At 43.1% G+C, this 20,015-nt stretch overlaps 2 protein-coding genes across 2 annotated transcripts; both read right to left on the bottom strand.

Annotated features, from left to right (window-relative positions):
* Positions 1-305: 305 nt before the first annotated feature.
* On the bottom strand, positions 306-19,423 carry TNFAIP6 (TNF alpha induced protein 6). The gene is made up of 6 exons (XM_033164564.1): positions 19,208-19,423; positions 8,972-9,109; positions 7,199-7,360; positions 2,404-2,632; positions 1,121-1,161; positions 306-628 (listed from the first exon to the last, which is right to left on the bottom strand). Exons 1-6 carry the CDS (start codon positions 19,299-19,301, stop codon positions 468-470), a joined length of 825 nt encoding a protein of 274 aa, XP_033020455.1. The 5' UTR covers positions 19,302-19,423; the 3' UTR covers positions 306-467.
* Positions 4,320-4,566, bottom strand: LOC117055179 (acyl-CoA-binding protein-like). Its single transcript, XM_033164577.1, has one exon. It carries the CDS (start codon positions 4,497-4,499, stop codon positions 4,344-4,346), a length of 156 nt encoding a protein of 51 aa, XP_033020468.1. The 5' UTR covers positions 4,500-4,566; the 3' UTR covers positions 4,320-4,343.
* Positions 19,424-20,015: the final 592 nt, after the last annotated feature.

Raw genomic sequence — 20,015 nt, 5'->3', positions numbered from 1 at the left:
CTTTTAAACCCATTTATGGTGACAGGTACAGAAGCAGATAAAGTCAAGGGAGGAATCACTTGATGGTGGGAAGCATCAGTCCAAAGTGGTGTGTATCACTGAGGTTGTATGGTTACAGGTAGGTAGCCGTGCTGGTCTGCCATAGTCAAAACAAAATAAAAATTAAAAAAATTCCTTCCAGTAGAACCTTAGAGACCAACTAAGTTTGTTCTTGGTATGAGCTTTCATGTGCATGCACACTTCTTCAGAGTTGGTCTCTAAGGTGCTACTGGAAGGATTTTTTATTTTGTTTTGAGGTTGTAAGGGTCACTGAAGATCAGCAAAAAAGAGAGATCACATTGGGAGGAGGTAACAGGAAATTATGGAGAATAGGATCCACTGGGAGGAACATCAAGTAGGTGCTTGGGGATAGGGGAATGTCTTTAATAAACATCCAAGGCAAATTCTTCTTTCATGTCAATGTTCTTTTATACAATGCCAAATCTTCCAGCTAAGTAATTTTTGTTGTCTTGGGTAGTTGTATTTTTCCCATCACTCTTTTTGGGTGTATCTAAAGCAATGTATTTAATCTGAAAGCCTCCTGCCGTTACTGAAGCATCGGACAAAAACTTCAGTGTCATTACATTACCTAGGACGAGAAACAGAGAAAGAGAAAAATTACTTCCATTGAGGAAACACCCACCCCCCCAATAAAACTTCAAAGAATTTTTGAATTTCTCATTCATTCTCCCAAAACACATGGTAGCATTCTTCTCTTAAGTGCGCTCAGAAACACTGTCAAAGATAATAAATGCCACTCGGCATGTGAGTAGGACAGGAATGGGAAACCTGTTGTCTTTGTGATGTTGTTGGACTCCCAACTCCCATCAGTCCCAAAGGCCAGGGAAGATGGGATTTTTAGTCCATCAACATCTATTGGGGCCACAGGTTCTCCATCCCCGCCCTAGGAAGTAATGCAGAGGTTTATAATACTTCAACCATTCTGCTTCTGTGAATTGGCCTTTGTTATGACCTCTCTGGATGGAAAGTTCTGTTGTGCAGTACTTCTTAAGAGTCTGAGAAGTAAATGTTATTGTCTTAGTCCATGGTTGTGTGGAGGTGTGCGTGTGTATAATATTACCTGTGCTGATTACATTTTCTGGAAGTTCGTCTCCACAATACCTGAAAGACATGACAGTTGATTTACTGGTTAAATATAGGCAAGCCAAAATTCAGTAACACACTTGATGCAGTGGCTACCTACCAGTAAGCCTTTGCCAGACCAATATCAGCTTGAACTTACACTGGGGGATCTATCATGAAGGATCAGTTTAGATCCCACCATTATGATGTGTAGAAGACATCAGGTAAGATACCAGTAATCACATAGAAGTAACTCCCATGCCACAACAATGGTAACTTGCAAAGTGGCTGAAGTCCTAAATTGATTTTGGATACTTCTCAACATATTTGTCATGCTTGGTACAAATACTGTAGGGACCTTTTCAGGGACTGAGATTTAACATGGAGGAACAAAAAGGCCAGTGGCCTATACACATAACACAGAACTTTGCTTCTTTTGAATGTATTAACCATGATGATAATCTCCCCTTGCCATGTGCAATTCTGTTTGCATGGTTGATAGAAAACTGGTTATCTGAAATCTCAACATTTTAGTAAATGAAGGCCAACTTCAGCTTTTAGACATGCAAATTGTGTCAGCTGGGAGGGCTGATAAAGAGATCAAGGCAAGCATGGAGTAGGGTTTTAGACTTGTTTCCCCATGCTGTGGTCCTGATGCAAATCACTCATCTGAATCTGGTATTATGCGTATTGAGAGGAAATCCCCAATTGATGGGAAGCTCAATAACTTCACTTGAATGAGAGGCAAGAGACCACAATTAAGCTGATTTCTCTCTGCCCTTAATATTTTGGACGAATTGCAAAGTCGGGGAATGGGTGGGGATTGACTGGGATTGCAACATACTTCCAATGAATGAGTTTGGAAGGGTTCCTGGATTGGATCTAAAAGGGCAAGAAACCAAGGAGTGGGGGGACGTTGGAAAAAGTGTGTGGTTATTACCAGTAACACTTCTTAGTTCGCTGTTTGTGTAAATAAATGATGTTATTGTTCAGAACCTCTGAGACTGGGTGGGATAAACATATCCAAATAATAGCTGTATGTCATATCTACACCGTATGTTTATAGCATGCGGCTTTCCCCCAGCAAAACCCGGGAAGTGTAGTTTACTTTTCAGAGAGCCACAATTCCAGGCACCTCTAACAAATTATAATTACCAGGATGGGAAGCTATGTGGTTTATAATGAGCATAAAATGTGGTGGTAGTCTTTTTATTTCCTGGATGAAGTCTCCACGCCCCTGTATGGCGTAATGTGTTAAGAAAGATGTGGAAATTGTTTTACCTGCCGACAAAACCATTTACGTCGTCATAGCTGTCATATATTTCTAAGTAATCAGCCATGCACGCTGTATCGTCTTCGAGATCAAAGTCGAGAAACTGAATTTGAATCCGTTGGCCGTATTTCACTCTTATATGCCAATAACAAGTTTGATCGTTTTCATATTCCTTTGGGTAGCCAGGGGTTTTAAAGATGTGCTTTGAGTCTGTGAAGATTCCACCACAGGCTTTTCCTAGGACAGAAATAAAAGAAGGGGGAATTTGCTTTTTGAATTGGGCTGTCACAGTGTCAGAGAAGACTTGCAGCGAGACACAGGTAACCAAAATTAATACCGGCACCGGCCATCACTGTAATCTGCCACATCCATATAATCATATTGTATTGTTTTTCTACTGTTTAAGGGAGAGTTGCCCGCCAGAGTACAAAAAGAAGGATATAAAGAGTACTGCTCTACTAGACCCAGAGCCAGCAGGGAGCCCCAACTTTGAGCTTTCATTTTTTTAAATGAAGTCTGTAGCCCCTTTAGAATGAAAGTTTAGTTGCAGAGTGGTTTATAACAACCCTACAGTGTTGCCACACAGTATTAGACCCTCATTGCAGGTTGGGTTGAAGCTGAAAGAGTTAAGTCCTGGGAATTGTAGTTTGTGCTTTTCACACGTGTGTTGAATGTGCTTGAAATGTATGGAATGTAGGCTAAAACAATACTGCATATTGCAATATTATCCATTGCTTTTATCCCCACAGTGGAAGTTTGGCTATTACCTCCAAGTTGAATAATATCACTTGCGAAGACCACCCCCCCCCCAAATGAAAGGAACAGACGTAAACCAGCCAAGGTCAACAGCTTGGTTTGATGATGATGCTCACCACCCAAACAATACATTTGGAAAAGATCTAGCTTGCCTCTCAGAGGAGACAGCCAAACAGGAGGCAGAGAGAGGCTGACTAAACTGAATTCTAAGAATAATGGGCTGCCTCTCCCTCTTTTCCCTGACATGTTCAACATCTGTGAGGGTTCTCCTCCCCTGAGAGGTTACTCAGTTGCTTATTCAGGCACATATACACAGCTTTTTGTTTTGACTTCACATTGATTACTGCAGAGTGTGGTTTCCTCCACCATTTCTCAGAGAGTGCAAGTCACCACAGTGCTTCATGTACTAAACACGTGAACCTGGCTGCTGCAATGATGGCATTTACAAGATGGCAAAAGGAAAGAAAATGTTTCCTACACCAGAAAACAATGCTGTTTTTGATGGTGAGCTATTATAGTATTCCAGCACTGTTAAAGGAAAAGCAATATAATTAGGTTTAAGACTGCATTTACTGTATTCATAGGCACATGAATACATGTTCATTTAAAACAAACAAACAATCATTTTGGAATCTTCTTCTGACACTGCCAGGCAAGCAACTTCCACATGATCTCCAAACCCAAACCACTTAAATTCCAGCACACAGTCTCCAATGGTATAATTCAGCAGACATAATTTGACCTTGTTACTCATAGGATTAAAAAATAAAATAAAAGTAAGTAGCACAGAACAATAAAGCTTTGTCCCTGATACTGTTTTTCGTTTTTACTGCCCCTTTGTCATTTCATTCTCAAGAAATGCTTTGCGGGACAACGAAGGAGGAGGAGGAGGAGGAGGAACAGATCTAGACTTTGCGTTTGTCCACATTTCCACTTGTCTTGTGCATAGAAAGCACAAGTCTAAGTGAGCAATTTCTCCCCTTGCCTCACTCCTTTCTTTTTTTCTGAATTTGATACTAACCATCAGAAATAAATTTACACAGCTATTAATTATAGAAAGTGGCAACAAGTCTTGGCACTGCCATACCATATAACACAATTTAAGTTAGTAGAGTAAGGCATGATTCCATTTAAAGGCATGCAGGAAAGGGGTTTATTGCATTCCATATTTTTCCTTCAGCTCTTCCACTTTTTAAATATATGCTTTCATTGCATCTTCTTTGGACATTCTTTTCAAGGAATTCCAGGCATCCCATTTGGCCTTGCCTTTGAAATCAAGCATCCCAGGACGGTCTGTATGTACATCTCCAACTGTGGCCTGCTTGTAATGGCTGTAGATACCCAGCATTTCTTGATCTGTTGGTTGGGTCTTCAGCTTCTTGGCTTCTGCTGCTGCTTTTGCAAACTCTGCCTATGCCATGGTTGCAGAAGCACGCAGCGACCCCCTCCCGATGCAACAAAAGGGTGAACTGCGCCCATTGCAGCCTCTTGCCCCAGAGTCTCTCTCCCTCACTCCTTTCTCAGAGAAAACCTGCTTTTTAGGGCTAAATCGGAGCAAATGCGAATCCATAAAAAAGAAGAAGTTTGCTCTGATTGAGTGCTAAAGAGCGGTTTCCCCAGTGGGACAAGAAGAAGTGTCAATAAGCCCCTCAGCAAAAGTACTCAGTCTCCGTTGATTCTAGAATGAAGTGCTGTGGGTTCTCAGCCTGAGGCCAAATAACAGAAGCAATCACAGGAAAAGCCGAGTCCCTCAGGCCTGTTTGGGAGGCTAGCCAGAAAGCATTGGGCTTTCCTGAAAATCAAGCATAGGGCTATGTCAGTCTTTTAGAGTTGATGCCACTGCCTGCAGAAAACAAGACTTTGGCAAGAGCAAAGAAGTAAACCTGGATGTTGCTGGGCTCTGGGACTGATGCTGCCTGGGGACTTGCCCTGCCTGCGCAAGCAGCTGTTTTCCTCTTAATTCCTTTTCAAGAAGTAAATTTGGCAAATGAATGGATGTTCACAAAGATTTCAGAGGTCTCCAGGACGTTGTCATTGATAGGAAACTGCACAAAGTCTGCCCTGAGCTTTGGGAAGGGAAAGGAATGGTCAAAGCAGCAGATTAGTGATGCAGATTTAATTTGCACCCTGTGTTCTAAACCAATGAGTTTCTTGGGCTTGCCGATCAGAAGGTCGGCAGTTCAAATCCCCGCGACGGGGTGAGCTCCCGTTGCTCAGTCCCAGCTCCTGCCAACCTAGCAGTTTGAAAGCATGCCAAAAAGTGCAAGTAGATAAATAGGTACCGCTCCGGCGGGAAGGTAAACGGCGTTTCCGTGCACTGCTCTGGTTCGCCAGAAGCGGCTTAGTCATGCTGGCCACATGACCTGGAAGCTGTACGCCGGCTCCCTCGGCCAGTAACGCAAGATGAGCGCCGCAACCCTAGAATCATCTGCAACTGGACTTAACTGTCAGGGGTCCTTCACCTTTACTTTGTTTTAACTTGTACCTTGTTTTAAATCCTACTTTATTTCTGTGAAAGCTGGGTGACTTTTAGTGAGCCATTGTTTGTTGGAGAACAATATCACCCTCAATATGGAGCTGTTGCTGAAATGTGTCGGGTCCGTGACCATGTGACATCACCACACTGTATATTTTCCACCCATTTCCCCCATTATTGGTAGCTTCTAGCAAGACATACGGTAGATAGCATCATGATCGCTCAATAGAGGGGTAAGTGATGCAACAAGATAAATGGGAAAACTCAACACGGGATGCCATTTTGGGCAGTAGATCCTTGTCGTGCAGCTTTTTTTATGAAGGTATTTATTTCGTGCTTAATTACTTAAGTTTAATTCCTGAATAATATGATGCTCCATCCTTAGAGTTTGGACACTCAGGCACCAAATCCGTATGCTAGCAGGTAGCTGGTCTTCAAGGTACTATCCATTGAACTTTTAATTTTATTTAAAAGTTATTTTTATTTTAAATGTGATTTTGAATTGTATTTTAAACTAATCATTTGATTTTGTGTTTTTAATATATTATATATCTGGGGTTAGCCACCCTGAGCCTGGTCTCGACCGGGGAGGGTGGGGTATAAATAAAATTTATTTATTTATTTATTTATTATACTACCATTACTGGGAAAGTTGTTTCCCAGAAGTGTCCTTATCTTCAGTTAGCTTTATTTGCAAAATAAAAACAAAATTTGCCTCTTAGAATTTCAGGGAGGCTGAATTAAGAACTAGAAGGTATGTATGTATGTATGCCCCTTCATGGATCACTGCCTTGTCGTGGCGAAGGGGCTTGAATTACTCAGGGAAGCTATGGACAGGTCATAGTGGAGAGTTTGGACCAAACGTGATCCACCTGGAGGAGGAACTGGCAACCCACTCCAGTATCCCTGCCAAGAAAACCCCATGGACAAAGACAACAGGCATATAAAAGTTACGCTGGAAGATGAGCCCCTCAGGTCGGAAGGCATCCAACATGAAGCTACTAACATGAGTTTGGCCAAACTGCGGGAGGCAGTGGAGAATAGGGGTGCCTGGCGTGCTCTGGTCCATGGGGTCACGAAGAGTCGGACACGACTGAACGACTGAACAACAAAAAATGTATGTATGTATGTATGTATGTATGTATGAAAAGTTAGGTGCCGAACAGATATTTCCCTTTTTCCCTACATACGATCCCAGGGGGAAAAGGAAATTTATCAACCACAGCCCTGAATAGAAGAAGCTTAAATCCACAAATCTCTGGGTAGTTGTTTTTCTGCTAATCAGAACATTTATGCTAGCCAGAGGGGAAGGAAAACCCCACTGACTTGGAAAAGAAGCAGGTGATTTAGGGTGGCTCCCCACTCCATAAAATACTGCCAGCGGATTATGAAATAGGTGCTACATTGCTATGGAGTTCCTTGGGTTATGTAATATGTAATGAGGCCCATTAGAAAGGAGCAATCAAGTACTGGCTCTGGGATTTCTCTTGAGAGTATTAAAAAGCACACACGTTTGCAATCACAGGGTAAAAGATACAGCCTTACGAAAATGTTGTTTGTTGCACACTCACCATTAGGGTTGAAGCAGTAAGCATCCCACTTCTCGCTCCTGTTGAGCCGAAAGCCGTAATCCACAATCCCGGTCTTCCCAAAGCCACAGTTGCTTCCAGGTTTGACAATGGGATAGCCAACTCTTCCTTTCGCTAACCAGCCAGCCGCACACATATGAAACCCTGAGGGATGGAAGGACATGCCATGTACGGCCAGTGCTGGCTTATGATGGAAACACTGTACTTAGAAAATGTGTCATCTTTCTTAACAATGAAAAGGGCTGTTTTCACTTTAAACTAATAAACAACAATTGGGTGCAGATGCTTACTAGATCTTAGTCTTAGAACAGCTTTTTAAAGATGTTGGACTAGTGTTACTGATATTCGGGCATTCACTCCCCAAGGCAGTTACCTCTCTTGCATCCCTGTTGCCTGGCATTATCTTCAGGTACTCTCAGGTTAATATCACTCATCACACTAGTGCAACTAGAAGCCCATGGTTGTAGAGATGTAGAGAAAAACAGCCTATTACCACCTTGCTTAAGACTACCTTAGTGCTGACAAGTCTGGGAGAGTTTCAGCTCTATGAAATAAGCATCTCAGCCTAAAATTGAGAGGTTGACATGTCCCAGGTCTGTTCCGAGATCTAGAAAAATGTACCACAACTTAGAATGATAACTTTCTAGGTGGAGGAGTTAGCAAAAGAGTCAGAAGTGTGTGAGAGGGCCATTTATCACACACTGTACTCATTTATCAAATGGTATGGCAATTAATCATTTTGGTTGCTTGCTTGGTCGCCAGATTGCATCTTTCTAGGCTTGTTCACATGCTGTGTGGGGTTGTGCACATTTTATTTTATTGAAGCCACTTATATTAATTGATTCTTGAGCTCACACATCAGTAGTGTTGAACAACAGCTCCAACAATTATCCCTTTTACACCATTCCTATACCTGTTAATTTGGGAGCAAGTCCCATGGGACTCAATGGGGCTTATTTCAGAGTAGACATTGTACTGTATAGGATTGTGCTGCACATACCTTTACCACTTGGATGTAAGTCCCATTGAATTAGCTATGACCTACAGCCAAGTAGCACATTGGGAATAGTGTGTGGCCTTGATATAATGGAGATTAATAAAACAAAACTGATTTCAATCCATGTCCATAGGGTTCTTAAACTTTCATCCTTGGTTGAAACAAAATTTTTAAAAAATCCTTCCAGTAGCACCTTAGAGACCCACTAAGTTTGTTATTGGTATGAGCTTTTGTGTGCATGCACACTTCTTCAGAATACACACGAAAGCTCATACCAATAACAAACTTAGTTGGTCTCTAAGGTGCTGCTGGAAGGATTATTTTTATTTTGTTTCGACTACGGCAGACCAACACGGCTACCTACCTGTAACTTTCATCCTCGGTATTACTTACAAGTCAATTTCTGTAACAAACAGCATTGTTCGTACAGATGTGTTTTTAACAGAAAAGGAAACAGATGAGTGAACTGAAATTAGACTCAATCATTGAACAATCAACAGTGCGGACAGTTTGTGTGAACATCAAAGGGGAAAATGCACTCCGGGCAGCTTTCCCCCATCTCTTGCCTTCTGGATGTTTTGGACTACAACTCCTATCAGCCATAGCCGGCACAGGAATGCCACAGTAGGAAGTTTCCTCGCTGAAAGCCCAGTGGTTTTATGTAGCTCTTCTTCACTTTGGGGGACTTTGTGGCATGCAGGAGAATTCCTGCTGGACCAGATTGCCAAATGATCCCATATATTGTGTGCTCATCATACCTATTTTTCTTGCAGCCTCCAGCTGCTGGTATGTGGCTAGATGTCCTCCTTCATACTGACACACTGCTTTTGCTTCTGCATATGTGAGCTGGTATTTTCCAGACCTTGCTTCTCTATGGTATACTCCTGCTGCTCGTTCTGTGAAGACAAAGCAACAAACAGTGATCTTTTTCTTTTCTTTTTAAAACAAAGGAAACAAAGTTTTGAGGAATCAACAGGTGTCCTACTCTTCACGGCCACCAACCGTTTAGCCTAGGATGCTATACCTTGTAATGCGAACATGAGCAATCTATCAAATCTTCTCTGGGTGTCAGTGAGGGAATTCTGCCATTGCTCTTCTGACAGCGAGTAACATTAATTTTAGCATCCACAGATGGCATCAGGGCACATGCACATTAGGTACAGAAACTAGCTTCAAGCCTGAGATAGCTTTTAATCAAAGAGCATTGGGGACAGTAGATTGAGAAGGGGCTAGGGATTCCTTAAAAATTAATCCTCAGCAACATAACACACACACACACACACACACACACACACACACTTATGACTCCAAAATTTGCTTGGGGGGAGCCAATAACAGTTAAATTGAATGCAAAAAAGTCTCAAGCTAGTTTAAATTTGAAATTAGGCTGGCAATTAAATTCTCAAGGTTAAATGCTTTACTGCTGAGTTCCTAGATCTCTTGGGTCTTCCTCACTTATCCTACTGGTCATGCCTATGGCTGTCTACTTATTCATCCATGCTTAAGTTCCCAGTTCATCCTTTCCTCCCATGCCTGCCCTTTACTAAGATTTGGCCCTCTCGGTCACAATGTGTCCCTGCTGTCCACGTTTCATGCCCAGTCAGGTCCCACATGTGGTTCTTTGGCTGGTTCAGATGCAATGCCTAAACCAGGGACGGAGAACCTGTAGTCCTTCAGGTGCTGTTGGATTCCAAATCCCACCAGCCTCAGCTAGCAAAAATAGGATTATGACAGCAGGAGTCCAACACTATCTGGAGGGTCACAGGTTCCTCATCCCTGGCCTAAACTGTGGTTTGGCATTATTAGAATTAGAGTCTTCAAGTTGATTCAGGATAGAATGTTCCTTCCTCCACAGTGATTCCTTCCTCCCTTTTCTGATTTGAGGTAAACCATTCTTTGCCACACTGTTTAAACTGGGCAACTCTGGTTTGTACTTGTTCTGCAAAACAGGACTGGCCACCAGGTTTAGTTCATGATTTCTAACCAACAGGCCCCATCACACCAATATTTGTTTGTCTATCTCTACTACCTACTACTTCATCTCTGCTGCTTGCGGCGGTTGCAGAAAGAAATTGTAAGGTGCCAAAGTGCAAGTTCTACAGCTATTAGAGGAAATGGTTACAGAAAGACAAAATGGTAACAAAATTATGAATGCCTGGGCTAACCTGTTGAAAGAAATTCAATACAGCCAGCTCAGAATGGTTTAAATACCCATAGATTTGGGATGCTCAAACATTTGAATAATGGCCTACTCCTATGGAAGCTGGCTTGGAAAATTAATCAGAACTTGTTCCCAAATGAGGCACGCATAGGACTGTAGCCCAAGTAGAATAGGGATTTGGGAATTTTGCAGTCAGAGTAATAATGAGAGTTTCACAACTTGAAACCAACATCTTTTTTTTTAAAAAAAACCTATTGGATTTTACTGTTGCATATAAAAATGTGTTGACACAGAAAAAACCAGGTAACAGAGGGGGGTGAAAGGGAGGGGAATAAACAGTATCCAGTAATTTTGATTTAATGAAGGCCTTTTACACTGGATTGTCGATGTTGAGTAATTTTGCCAACACTGAATCACCCCATGAACACTGATTATAATATTAGTACAGGACATGTCCCCTGCCTAGACCCCCACAAAGACTGGATGATGTGGTATGAAAAACCTTTTTCTTTTCTTTTTTTTGGCAGAAAGGTCAGGTTATTATATTCCCCCATCTTCTTAAGTTCTTCCAACTTGGCTAACAACAACAAATTTCAGCAAATGTTTATTGCAACAAATATTCCTGAGCCAATGAATCTACGAAACTGGAAGTGGGGGATGTGATTCTTCCTGGCAGGAACATGCAGATTCCAGTACACCCCATACCTAAGGCAAGTTTATTCGATACAGATATGCTGATGACACAACCTTGATGGCAGAAAGTGAGGAGGAATTAAAGAACCTTTTAATAAGAGTGAAAGAGGAGAGTGCAAAATATGGTCTGAAGCTCAACATCAAAAAATCCAAGATCATGGCCACTGGTCCCATCACCTCCTGGCAAATAGAAGGGGAAGAAATGGAGGCAGTGAGAGATTTTACTTTTTTTGGTTCCATGATCACTTTAGATGCTGACAGCAGTCACGAAATTAAAAGACGCCTGCTTCTTGGGAGAAAAGCAATGACAAACCTAGACAGCATCTTAAAAAGCAGAGACATCACCTTGCCGACAAAGGTCCGTATAGTTAAAGCTATGGTTTTCCCAGTAGTGATGTATGGAAGTGAGAGCTGGACCATAAAGAAGGGTGATCGCTGAAGAATTGATGCTTTTGAATTGTGGTGCTGGAGGAGACTCTTGAGAGTCCCATGGACTGCAAGAAGATCTAACCTATCCATTCTGAAGGAAATCAGCCCTGAGTACTCACTGGAAGGAAAGATCCTGAAGCTGAGGCTCCAGTACTTTGGCCACCTCGTGAGAAGAGAAGACTCCCTAGAAAAGTCCCTGATGTTGGGAAAGATGGAGGGCACAAGGAGAAGGGGACGACAGAGGACAAGATGGTTGGACAGTGTTCACTGCAGGAGGCAGTGAAAGACAGGCGTGCCTGGTGTGCTCTGGTCCATGGCATCACAAAGAGTCGGACACGACTAAACAACTAAACAACAAAAAATTTCATCCAGTTATGTATGAATTGAAAACTTAAAGCGAGGAATAACACAGTGCATTTGCAAGCAGAAGAACCTTGGGGTTTTGTCACTTTTGCTGGCCAGCATTTTACTCATGGCAGCCAAGGACAGAGATTTCTCTACTCCTGCTGGATGAATGAGTTTGTGCCAAGTTTGTCCTATGTTGCGTGCAACCCCCCCCCCCCCCACATGTGATGCTGTTTGCCAACCCCCTAACCTACTTCCCATTGCACATGCCCCCTTTCACCCCTCATCAGAGTGAGCTCCTGGGATAGCAACTGTCATCTTCCCCACAACAAAGGACCTGCAATAGCTGTCCTAGTTGGAGGAAGGAATCCCTTTTAATTAGCAGCTACAGCTAGATGTATAGTTGTTGTTAAAGAGTTATTATTTCACAAGAGAGACATTTGCCTGATGTCGTTTGGCTACCTATAGCAGTAAACCGCTGCGTGGTCCTCCCAGGAGACCAAATGTGCCTGGAAAGGCCCGTCAATGTCACGCTGCTCTCTTGGAACAGTGCAGGGAATGAAATAATCATTCAGCATAAGTCACATATAAACAAAACGAAGCAACAATACAAGAGCCCCTGGTACACAACCGTTATAAAACACCCTGTGAGAATAGGAGATGGTAGAAAAGAAAGTCAGTTAACAAAAATAGTCACGTGGCTATTAAAAGCTTATTAAAAGCTCAAAAGTATTGCTAGGAAGGCAGTGATAATTAGGGGGAAATGGTTGCTTCCCACGTTTAATTTATTTGGGCAAGTTCCTGGATGCAACACAGGGTACTTTTATTAGTAAGTTCTTGTGGGTATTGTTATAATAATCTTTTATTAGTGTATCATTGTTCAAAAGTCAACAAGAGAATGTAGGTTTTTCAATCTTAAAACCAAACCAAACCAAAAATTATATATTTTATAACGGACAAGCTGTCCTTGATAGAAGAAGAAGAAGAAGAAGAAGAAGAAGAAGAAGAAGAAGAAGAAGAAGAAGAAGAGTTTGGATTTGATATCCCGCTTTTCACTACCCGAAGGAGTCTCAAAGTGGCTAACATTCTCCTTTCCCTTCCACAACAAACACTCTGTGAGGTGAGTGGGGCTGAGAGACTTCAAAGAAGTGTAACTGGCCCAAGGTCACCCAGCAGCTGCATGTGGAGGAGCAGAGACACGAACCCGGTTCCCCAGATTACGAGTCTACCGCTCTTAACCACTACACTACACTGGCTCTCTCATAGTCTTCTATGGGACTTTATTTGTAGTTGCTACAGAAACTACAGCAGCCTGTCTTTCTGACCTGCTCCTGTGGGTGGTCTAGATCTATTGAGAGTAATCAGAAACTTCCATCTCTCTTGCTCTCTTGTAAAAATCATTTTATTGGTATGGACAGCCTTTTAGCATCTGTACTCTGCCTTCTCTTCCTCCTTAGTTTTTGAATTAAAAATCCACTGTATATACCAGAAATGGTTAAGCCGTGTCCCTCCAGATGTTGTGGGACTCCAATTCCCATTGGCTCTACTGAAAGACCAGCAACTCTTTGTTCCTTGAAATCTTTCCATTCCAGATGGTCATTCCAACAACCCTGACCGAGAAAGTGCCTGGGTTTGCTTTTCTTTTCTTCTCACCCCCACCTTTCCTTTTGTGCCGTGGTTTTTTTAGATTATAAACTTGGGGACAGGGGCTGTCTTATTATTAATATTTGCAAACTCCTTGAGGTGTTATTTTTAGTTGAAGAACAGCACTAAGACGTTTCAAATAAATAAAAAGCCACAACCAGTGGACGCCATTCCCATTCAAAGAGAACAAGGGTGGTGTTCAATTGTGAGTTTTGGCACCCCTTTTTCTAGGAAAAATAGCGCTGCCCTTGTGCTACCGTGTTTCTCCTAAAATAAGACACTGTCTTATTTTATTTTATTTTGCTCAAAAAAACACAGTATGGCTTATTTTCAGGGGATGTCTTATTTTAACCGTGTCGCATCGGTACGCTGCATAGCCACGCCTCCCCAGGCTGTTTTAATGGGAGGTACCACGTCACTATGGCTTATTTTCGGGGTATGGCTTATTTTTGGGGAAGGGCTTATATTTCGCAAATGCATAGAAATCCTGCTATGGCTTATTTTATGGCTATGTCTTATTCTAGGAGAAACAGGGTATATGATGGGAACTTTGTATGCTGTGCTGATGCTCTATTTTTCTCTTCTTCCTCTTACCTACTGAGTAATTGAGAAGATAATAAGTGTTATTTCCTTCCCTAGTAAGTGCATACAACAGTTTCTGCTTCTTTTCATCTCATTTGTCTACATACTCTTGAGCCACACTTGACCCCTTTGAAAGCTGCCTAACGACTCATAGGTCAGTTTCATTTCCTTAGCTTCCTTAGCTCATCAATACAGACCAGTTTCTATAACTACCCAGAGAGGTGCAGACATTGTCACGGCGGTGGACTCTCCCTCACTGGAGGTCTTTAAGCAGAAGTTGTATGGCCATCTGTCATGGATGCTTTAGCTGAGATTCTTGCATTGCCCTCGGAATCCTTTCCAACACTACAATTCTATGATTTTATGACTGTACCATGGAGTTGAGTTGCATGCATTTGCATTGGAGAAATGAGAGGATTGGTGCTGACACCAAAAAGCAGGAAATCCCCCAGCTGGATGCTATTACAATAGCTGTAAAAAGCTGTCCTCTCAAATGGCAGAGGGCTCAGGAAATAATTATCCCTGGGAGTCCTGGACGAAACTCTTCTCAAATGTTCCATGCAGATCGCAAACCCATCTGTGCACTTAGAAATATTTATGCTTTCAGGAGGGAGAGCTGTGTAAATGAATTAAGGCTTGGACGTCGAGTTTTTTCCACAACAGAAATTTAAACCCTTATTCTATCAGGGGCACCAGAGGTGGGTAGCTCAGAAACACCACCACTTTCTTGTAGCTTAAATTGGGATAACATACAAAAACTGCTTGCAAAAATGTGTTTATTGGGAGAAATTCACACTAAAGTGAATTTCCATGTGGAAATGTGGAGAATGGAATTTAAGATGGGGGGGGGGGAGAATGGGAATCTGAAAGAAAGACACAAAATTGACAGATTAATTCATCCTAACTCATGTCTCCCATATTTCCCCTATAGCAAACCATATCAGCAGTATCCCTTCCTTTCTATTCCACTGTGTAATTGGATTAAGATGGTAGTTCTAAGGAGTATGGTATTTATTACTGCTGCTCAGCTCTGGAATAATCTGCTGGAGAAGTTATTGGTAAGAAATTGCACACAGGATGTACAATATATAGTTTCTGTTCACTTTCAATTGATCCATATTTAAGTTTTTTTGGTTTTTTTGTTTTACTTAATTTCAACAGTGTTGATTTGCTGTTTTGTTTTATTTCTGGGTCTTTGGTTTTACTTCTGCTTACCCACTTTGAGCCTTTGGAAAAAGTGAAGTATAAACAACTGGAATGCATACATATACATACAGCCTGACAACCACCTGAACCCCGTGCTGCATGGCCTATTCCTTTTAGTGCCAACACACAGTGTTGCTATCAGAGCAGGACTTCAGGGCAGACATCCACTAGAGCAGGGGTGGCCAACTCCCAAGAGACTGCGATCTCCTCATAGAATTAAAAACTGGCAGTGATCTACCCCCTTTTGGGGGGTTCTGGTCAAAGTTGTTGAGCTTTTTTGGGGGGGAAAGAAAGGCCTGGTTTTTGAGAATTCGAGCCTAAACTCAAGGGAGAAAGGGAATCAGCCACTCACCAACAGATCGCTGGGGGAACAAACAGCATCACTTACTAAACTCTGTCTTCCATTCTGCAGATCAGGCAACAATGGAGGGCGGAGCAAAGGGGCAGAGCAGGATTTTATTTTACCTACGCTAAGGAAAGTGACCCAGCGATCGACCACGATCTACCAAAACCTTCTGGGGATCTACCAGTAGATCCCAATCTACCTGTTGGACATCTCTGCACTAGAGTGATCAGGAGGATTCCTCCCCCCCCAAAAAATGCAGGAAGGCAGAAGGATCACACTTTGAAGTACTGTATGTGGAATATTTATTAATTTGCGTAACAAAAATGCATGTACTCCTTTGACTGGAGGAAAAGCTCTAAGCAGTTTGCAAAAATATAAAATAAAACACTTTTTAATTAAAAAAAGAGTTAAAGCCAGCATTCAAAACATTAAAAGTGTGGTTAAAATCAACACTTTTAAAATCAACACCTTGAATGATGGCCAGGGGTGCCACGGGCAACACTGGCCTCTGTCCCTCCCTCTAGCATCTCTGCCTCGCCAAGGCTTGCACAGCTGTTTGTTGCAGCAGCCCCGACACAAGCTCCCCAGGCGAATGGTGCCTTCTGAGGCTGGCCAGGGAGTGCTAGTTACCTGGAGCTGAGGTGGCCTCAGAGAAAGCAAGCAAGGAGGCAAAGGAGCCCAGCCAGCCAGTCCACCAGCCCTTGCTGTTGGGAATGGAAGGACAAGTTGTTGTTAGCCGCTCAAGATACAAATATTGTTGTTGTTGTTGTTGTTGTTGTTGTTGTTGTTGTTGTTGTTGTTAAGTGGGGGGCCAGGCAGGCAGGTGCTGCACTGGCCTTTCTTGTGCTTGCTGTGAGCAAGGCCTGCCTGGGAGCCTAGTGCTGAAGGGCAGCCTTTCCATCATGCAGGCCTGGCAGTACCCACTGCTGCCACTGCTACCTCCCAAGGTAAGGTGCTGTCCTCACATTCACCTTTGGTCAGTTTCCATTGGGCCACTAAGGCTGGGCGCATCCTCTTCCCAAGCCCCTGTGGGGCAGTGTGAGGACGTGCTTCTCTTTGGGGCAGGAGGAGGCAGCTCAGAGATCAGGGTGAGCGGCAGCTGCTGCCCAGAGGACTCCCAAGGAGAGGGGAGAGGAGGCTGAGGGAACACTCCAAAAGGGAGAGCGTTCGAAAAAGGGTGAGAGGCTGCCAGTTCTGCAGGCGAGGGGTGACATAACTGGGCTCCTAAGCCCCACAGGGGTGCCGCAGAAGGAATGCAGTTGGTCAAGGGAGCCATGGACTTAAAAAGGTTGAAAACCTCTGAGTTAAGGGATTTATTTGCTCATAGTAACATATTGAACTTGGTCTAGAGAAGCAAATGGGACAAGCAGCGCAGATCTCCGAGCAGCTTTAAATGTATGGTGTGGGTGTCACCTCAGGAAAAAGAATGTGTTATCCCAGCTAAAATATTGTGCAGTTTGAGTTTAAAGAAAATGCTGATTTTTCACACAGTGCAAGTGCTACTCTCAAGGAAGATGTTTCTCTTGCAAGACAAAGAAATAGGAACTTTACCTCCCTGCATTACAAGAATGGTAAAGCCCCACATGCTGTGTTCTCAATTAACACATCCCTTCCTCGGTGCCTGTAATTAAATAAAGCCGGAGTTGCCAATGCGGTACCCAACAGATGTTGTGGACCACAGCTCCCTGCATCCCACTGACCATTCCATCATGCAGGCTGAGGCTGATGGAAACTGTAAGCTAAAACATCTGGAGGGCAGCACCATGTTGGCCACCCCTGAAATAAAGAGTAAACTGCAATGTGATTTCACAATCAGCACCATCAGCTTCCAACACTGCATATTGATTTCGTTGGGGTTTCAGCATGTCTTTGTTCCTTTGCATACTTCCCAGTATCATTAGGACCTAGGTATTACTCTACTAGTGGTTCTGAAAGGGCTAATTTTATGTTAGGCAGCCGTACACCATAAACAATCAAACGTTGGCTAGGATAAAAGCAAATGTCACTTCCTGAAATCCTGGAGAGCTGCTACCCATTAATGTAGGCAAGGAGAACCTATGGCCCTTCTGTTTTCGTTGGGACTACAGATCCCATCATCCCTTGCCATTGGGCATGGGAGTTGGACAGGTGCGGAGCAAGGGGACAGGGGGGCGGTGCGCCCCAGGTACTGCCCTGGGGGGGTGACACTTGGGGTGGCGCCCCGCCCCCGCGATTGGCACTACCGGCGCAGGGCGACTTTTAAGGCTGCAGTGCATGAAAACTTGCCGTGCCACTGCACAGAAGCAGCCGGCACCCCTTTCAACCGTGTGCTGCAGCCTTAAAACTTGCCTTGCCGTCGCCGCACGGTCAGAAGGGGTGCCCACCCAAGATGGCAGGCGCGAGCTGCCAGCACCCCTTCTGACCGTGCGGTGGCGGCGCAGCAAGTTTTAAGGCTGCAGCGCACGGTTGAAAGGGGTGCCGGCTGCTCGCTCCACCTGGGATGCTGCATGTGTGCACCGTGACATCACGGCGCATGCGCTGTTCTTGTAGAACAGCTGTGTTTAAATGGACAAGACTGCCCGAGTTTAAAGGACCTTTGTATGGTAGACTTTGTTGTTTCATTTGTAAGTAATAACTTGGCCACCTGAGACTTTTTCTAGGGTTTCTATGTTAGCTGCCAGAGAATTTACCCAGCGATGTGCTTCATGGCTAAGAATGCAGCCCTGAGGTCACTTTTGGGGCAAAAGATTTCTGCATTGCAAGGGGTTGGACTAGATGACCCTTGGGGGTCTCTTCCAACTCTGCAATTCTATTATTCTATGCCAGTATAAAGTGGAACTAGATGTTATAGAAGACACAGAGCTATTATTGACAATACTCCACACTCCTTGTCAAGTTCTCTCCATCCCAATTCTCCATCCAATTCTGGTTCTGCCTAGAGAGACCATTACTGAGATACTGAACAGGCTCTATTCTTTATTTTCCTAAGTAAAATTCAGCTGCTCTGAAATAAGAGGGAAGGCAGGAGGATGCTAGAATAAGTAAGACATACGAAAGTCAAAAGACAGCAGGAAAAAACAGGAGAACAAAAATGGGATACAGAGAACGGGGAAGTACAACTGCTCTGAAATGTGTTTTTTTTTCAACCACTTCTTTCACAATGTATATTTTCCAAAACATCTGTATATGAAGCATCAAGGAATTTCATATATGTACAAGGCAAATGTTGATATGTATCTTGCACAGCTGTTTCTGTTTAGTTCTCCCTTTCTTTTGCTCCCTCTCTCACACACACATTCTCTAGAGGTTTAGCTTTCCATTCATCTGAAGCTTTCAGATAATATCATTCTCCCAGCTCATATTTCAGAGGCATTCTTTTCCACAAATGAAATGTCTGCACCACTTTTTTTTTTAAAGTAAAATAAAGAACATTTGGCCAATACAATGCAAATGAATTCTTGTTCGGCTGCAGCAAGATGCTGCCTTTAAATCAACGGGACTTGACAACTGAAGCAGTGATTTGGAAAACGTGGTGGGTATCCCTGAAGCCAAGGCTTTGCAAATGGAAACAAATGAACAAACAAAACGAATAAATGAAAAACCTCTTACCTAACCAGATAGAGTTATGTAGAACTCCGTCCTTGAACCCCCAGCCAGCAGCTGTATCCCACAGCAAGGCAAAGAGAAAAATCAACACAACCATATCTTCTGTTAAGAGTATTTTGCAGTCACCGTTGAAGCGGGTCTGGAAAGGCTCCTTCTAGCAGCTGCTGACTTTCTAGTGGAACATCTGGCTGCCAGATCTTATATAGTGTTTTCATCTGTGAGGTCAGCAAGCCTGCTCCAATTGAACATGCTGTAGTATTGCTCACACATTAAAACTTCCCAGATTTTTTGTGAGTCTGACTCATTTTACGTGTCCCTTACATGAGTGTCCAAAGTCTACAGCATCCAAGTAAAGGTTTAATTCCTCATTTGCCAAAGCAAACATATTATTTTAGAACAGTTAAATATCTTTCTTTTTTCTGTAACCTCCTTTCTTGACACTGAAACGGCAATCTGCTTCACACAATTTTGCTCTTTTTAATGTATTTTTTTAAACCTGTTAACTATCTTCTTTTCCTCCCATAACCTTCGTCACTTATTTTGATACTGTACTCAAACAGCAAGCTGCTCTACGCAATTTAGCCTTTGTGAAAGCATGACAACTGACTTCTTTGCAGGGTGATTTGATTGTAGCCTCTGGCAGTTGCAGGTATGCTTTCATGGAGTGGAAAAGCTTGTAACCCTGACTGGAGAACCAGAGTGAGAACTTCGCCGCTCTGGCCCGCCATCCAGGTTCCTCGCACTTGGCTCCCCCTGGTAGGGCAGTTTAAACATTTGGCTTGGCAGGCTTTCCACCATACAATGTGGCTGG

Source organism: Lacerta agilis, chromosome 1, assembly GCF_009819535.1.
Source record: "Lacerta agilis isolate rLacAgi1 chromosome 1, rLacAgi1.pri, whole genome shotgun sequence".
Taxonomy (NCBI): Eukaryota; Metazoa; Chordata; class Lepidosauria; order Squamata; family Lacertidae; genus Lacerta; species Lacerta agilis.
This window is presented reverse-complemented; position numbering and strand designations above follow the sequence as displayed.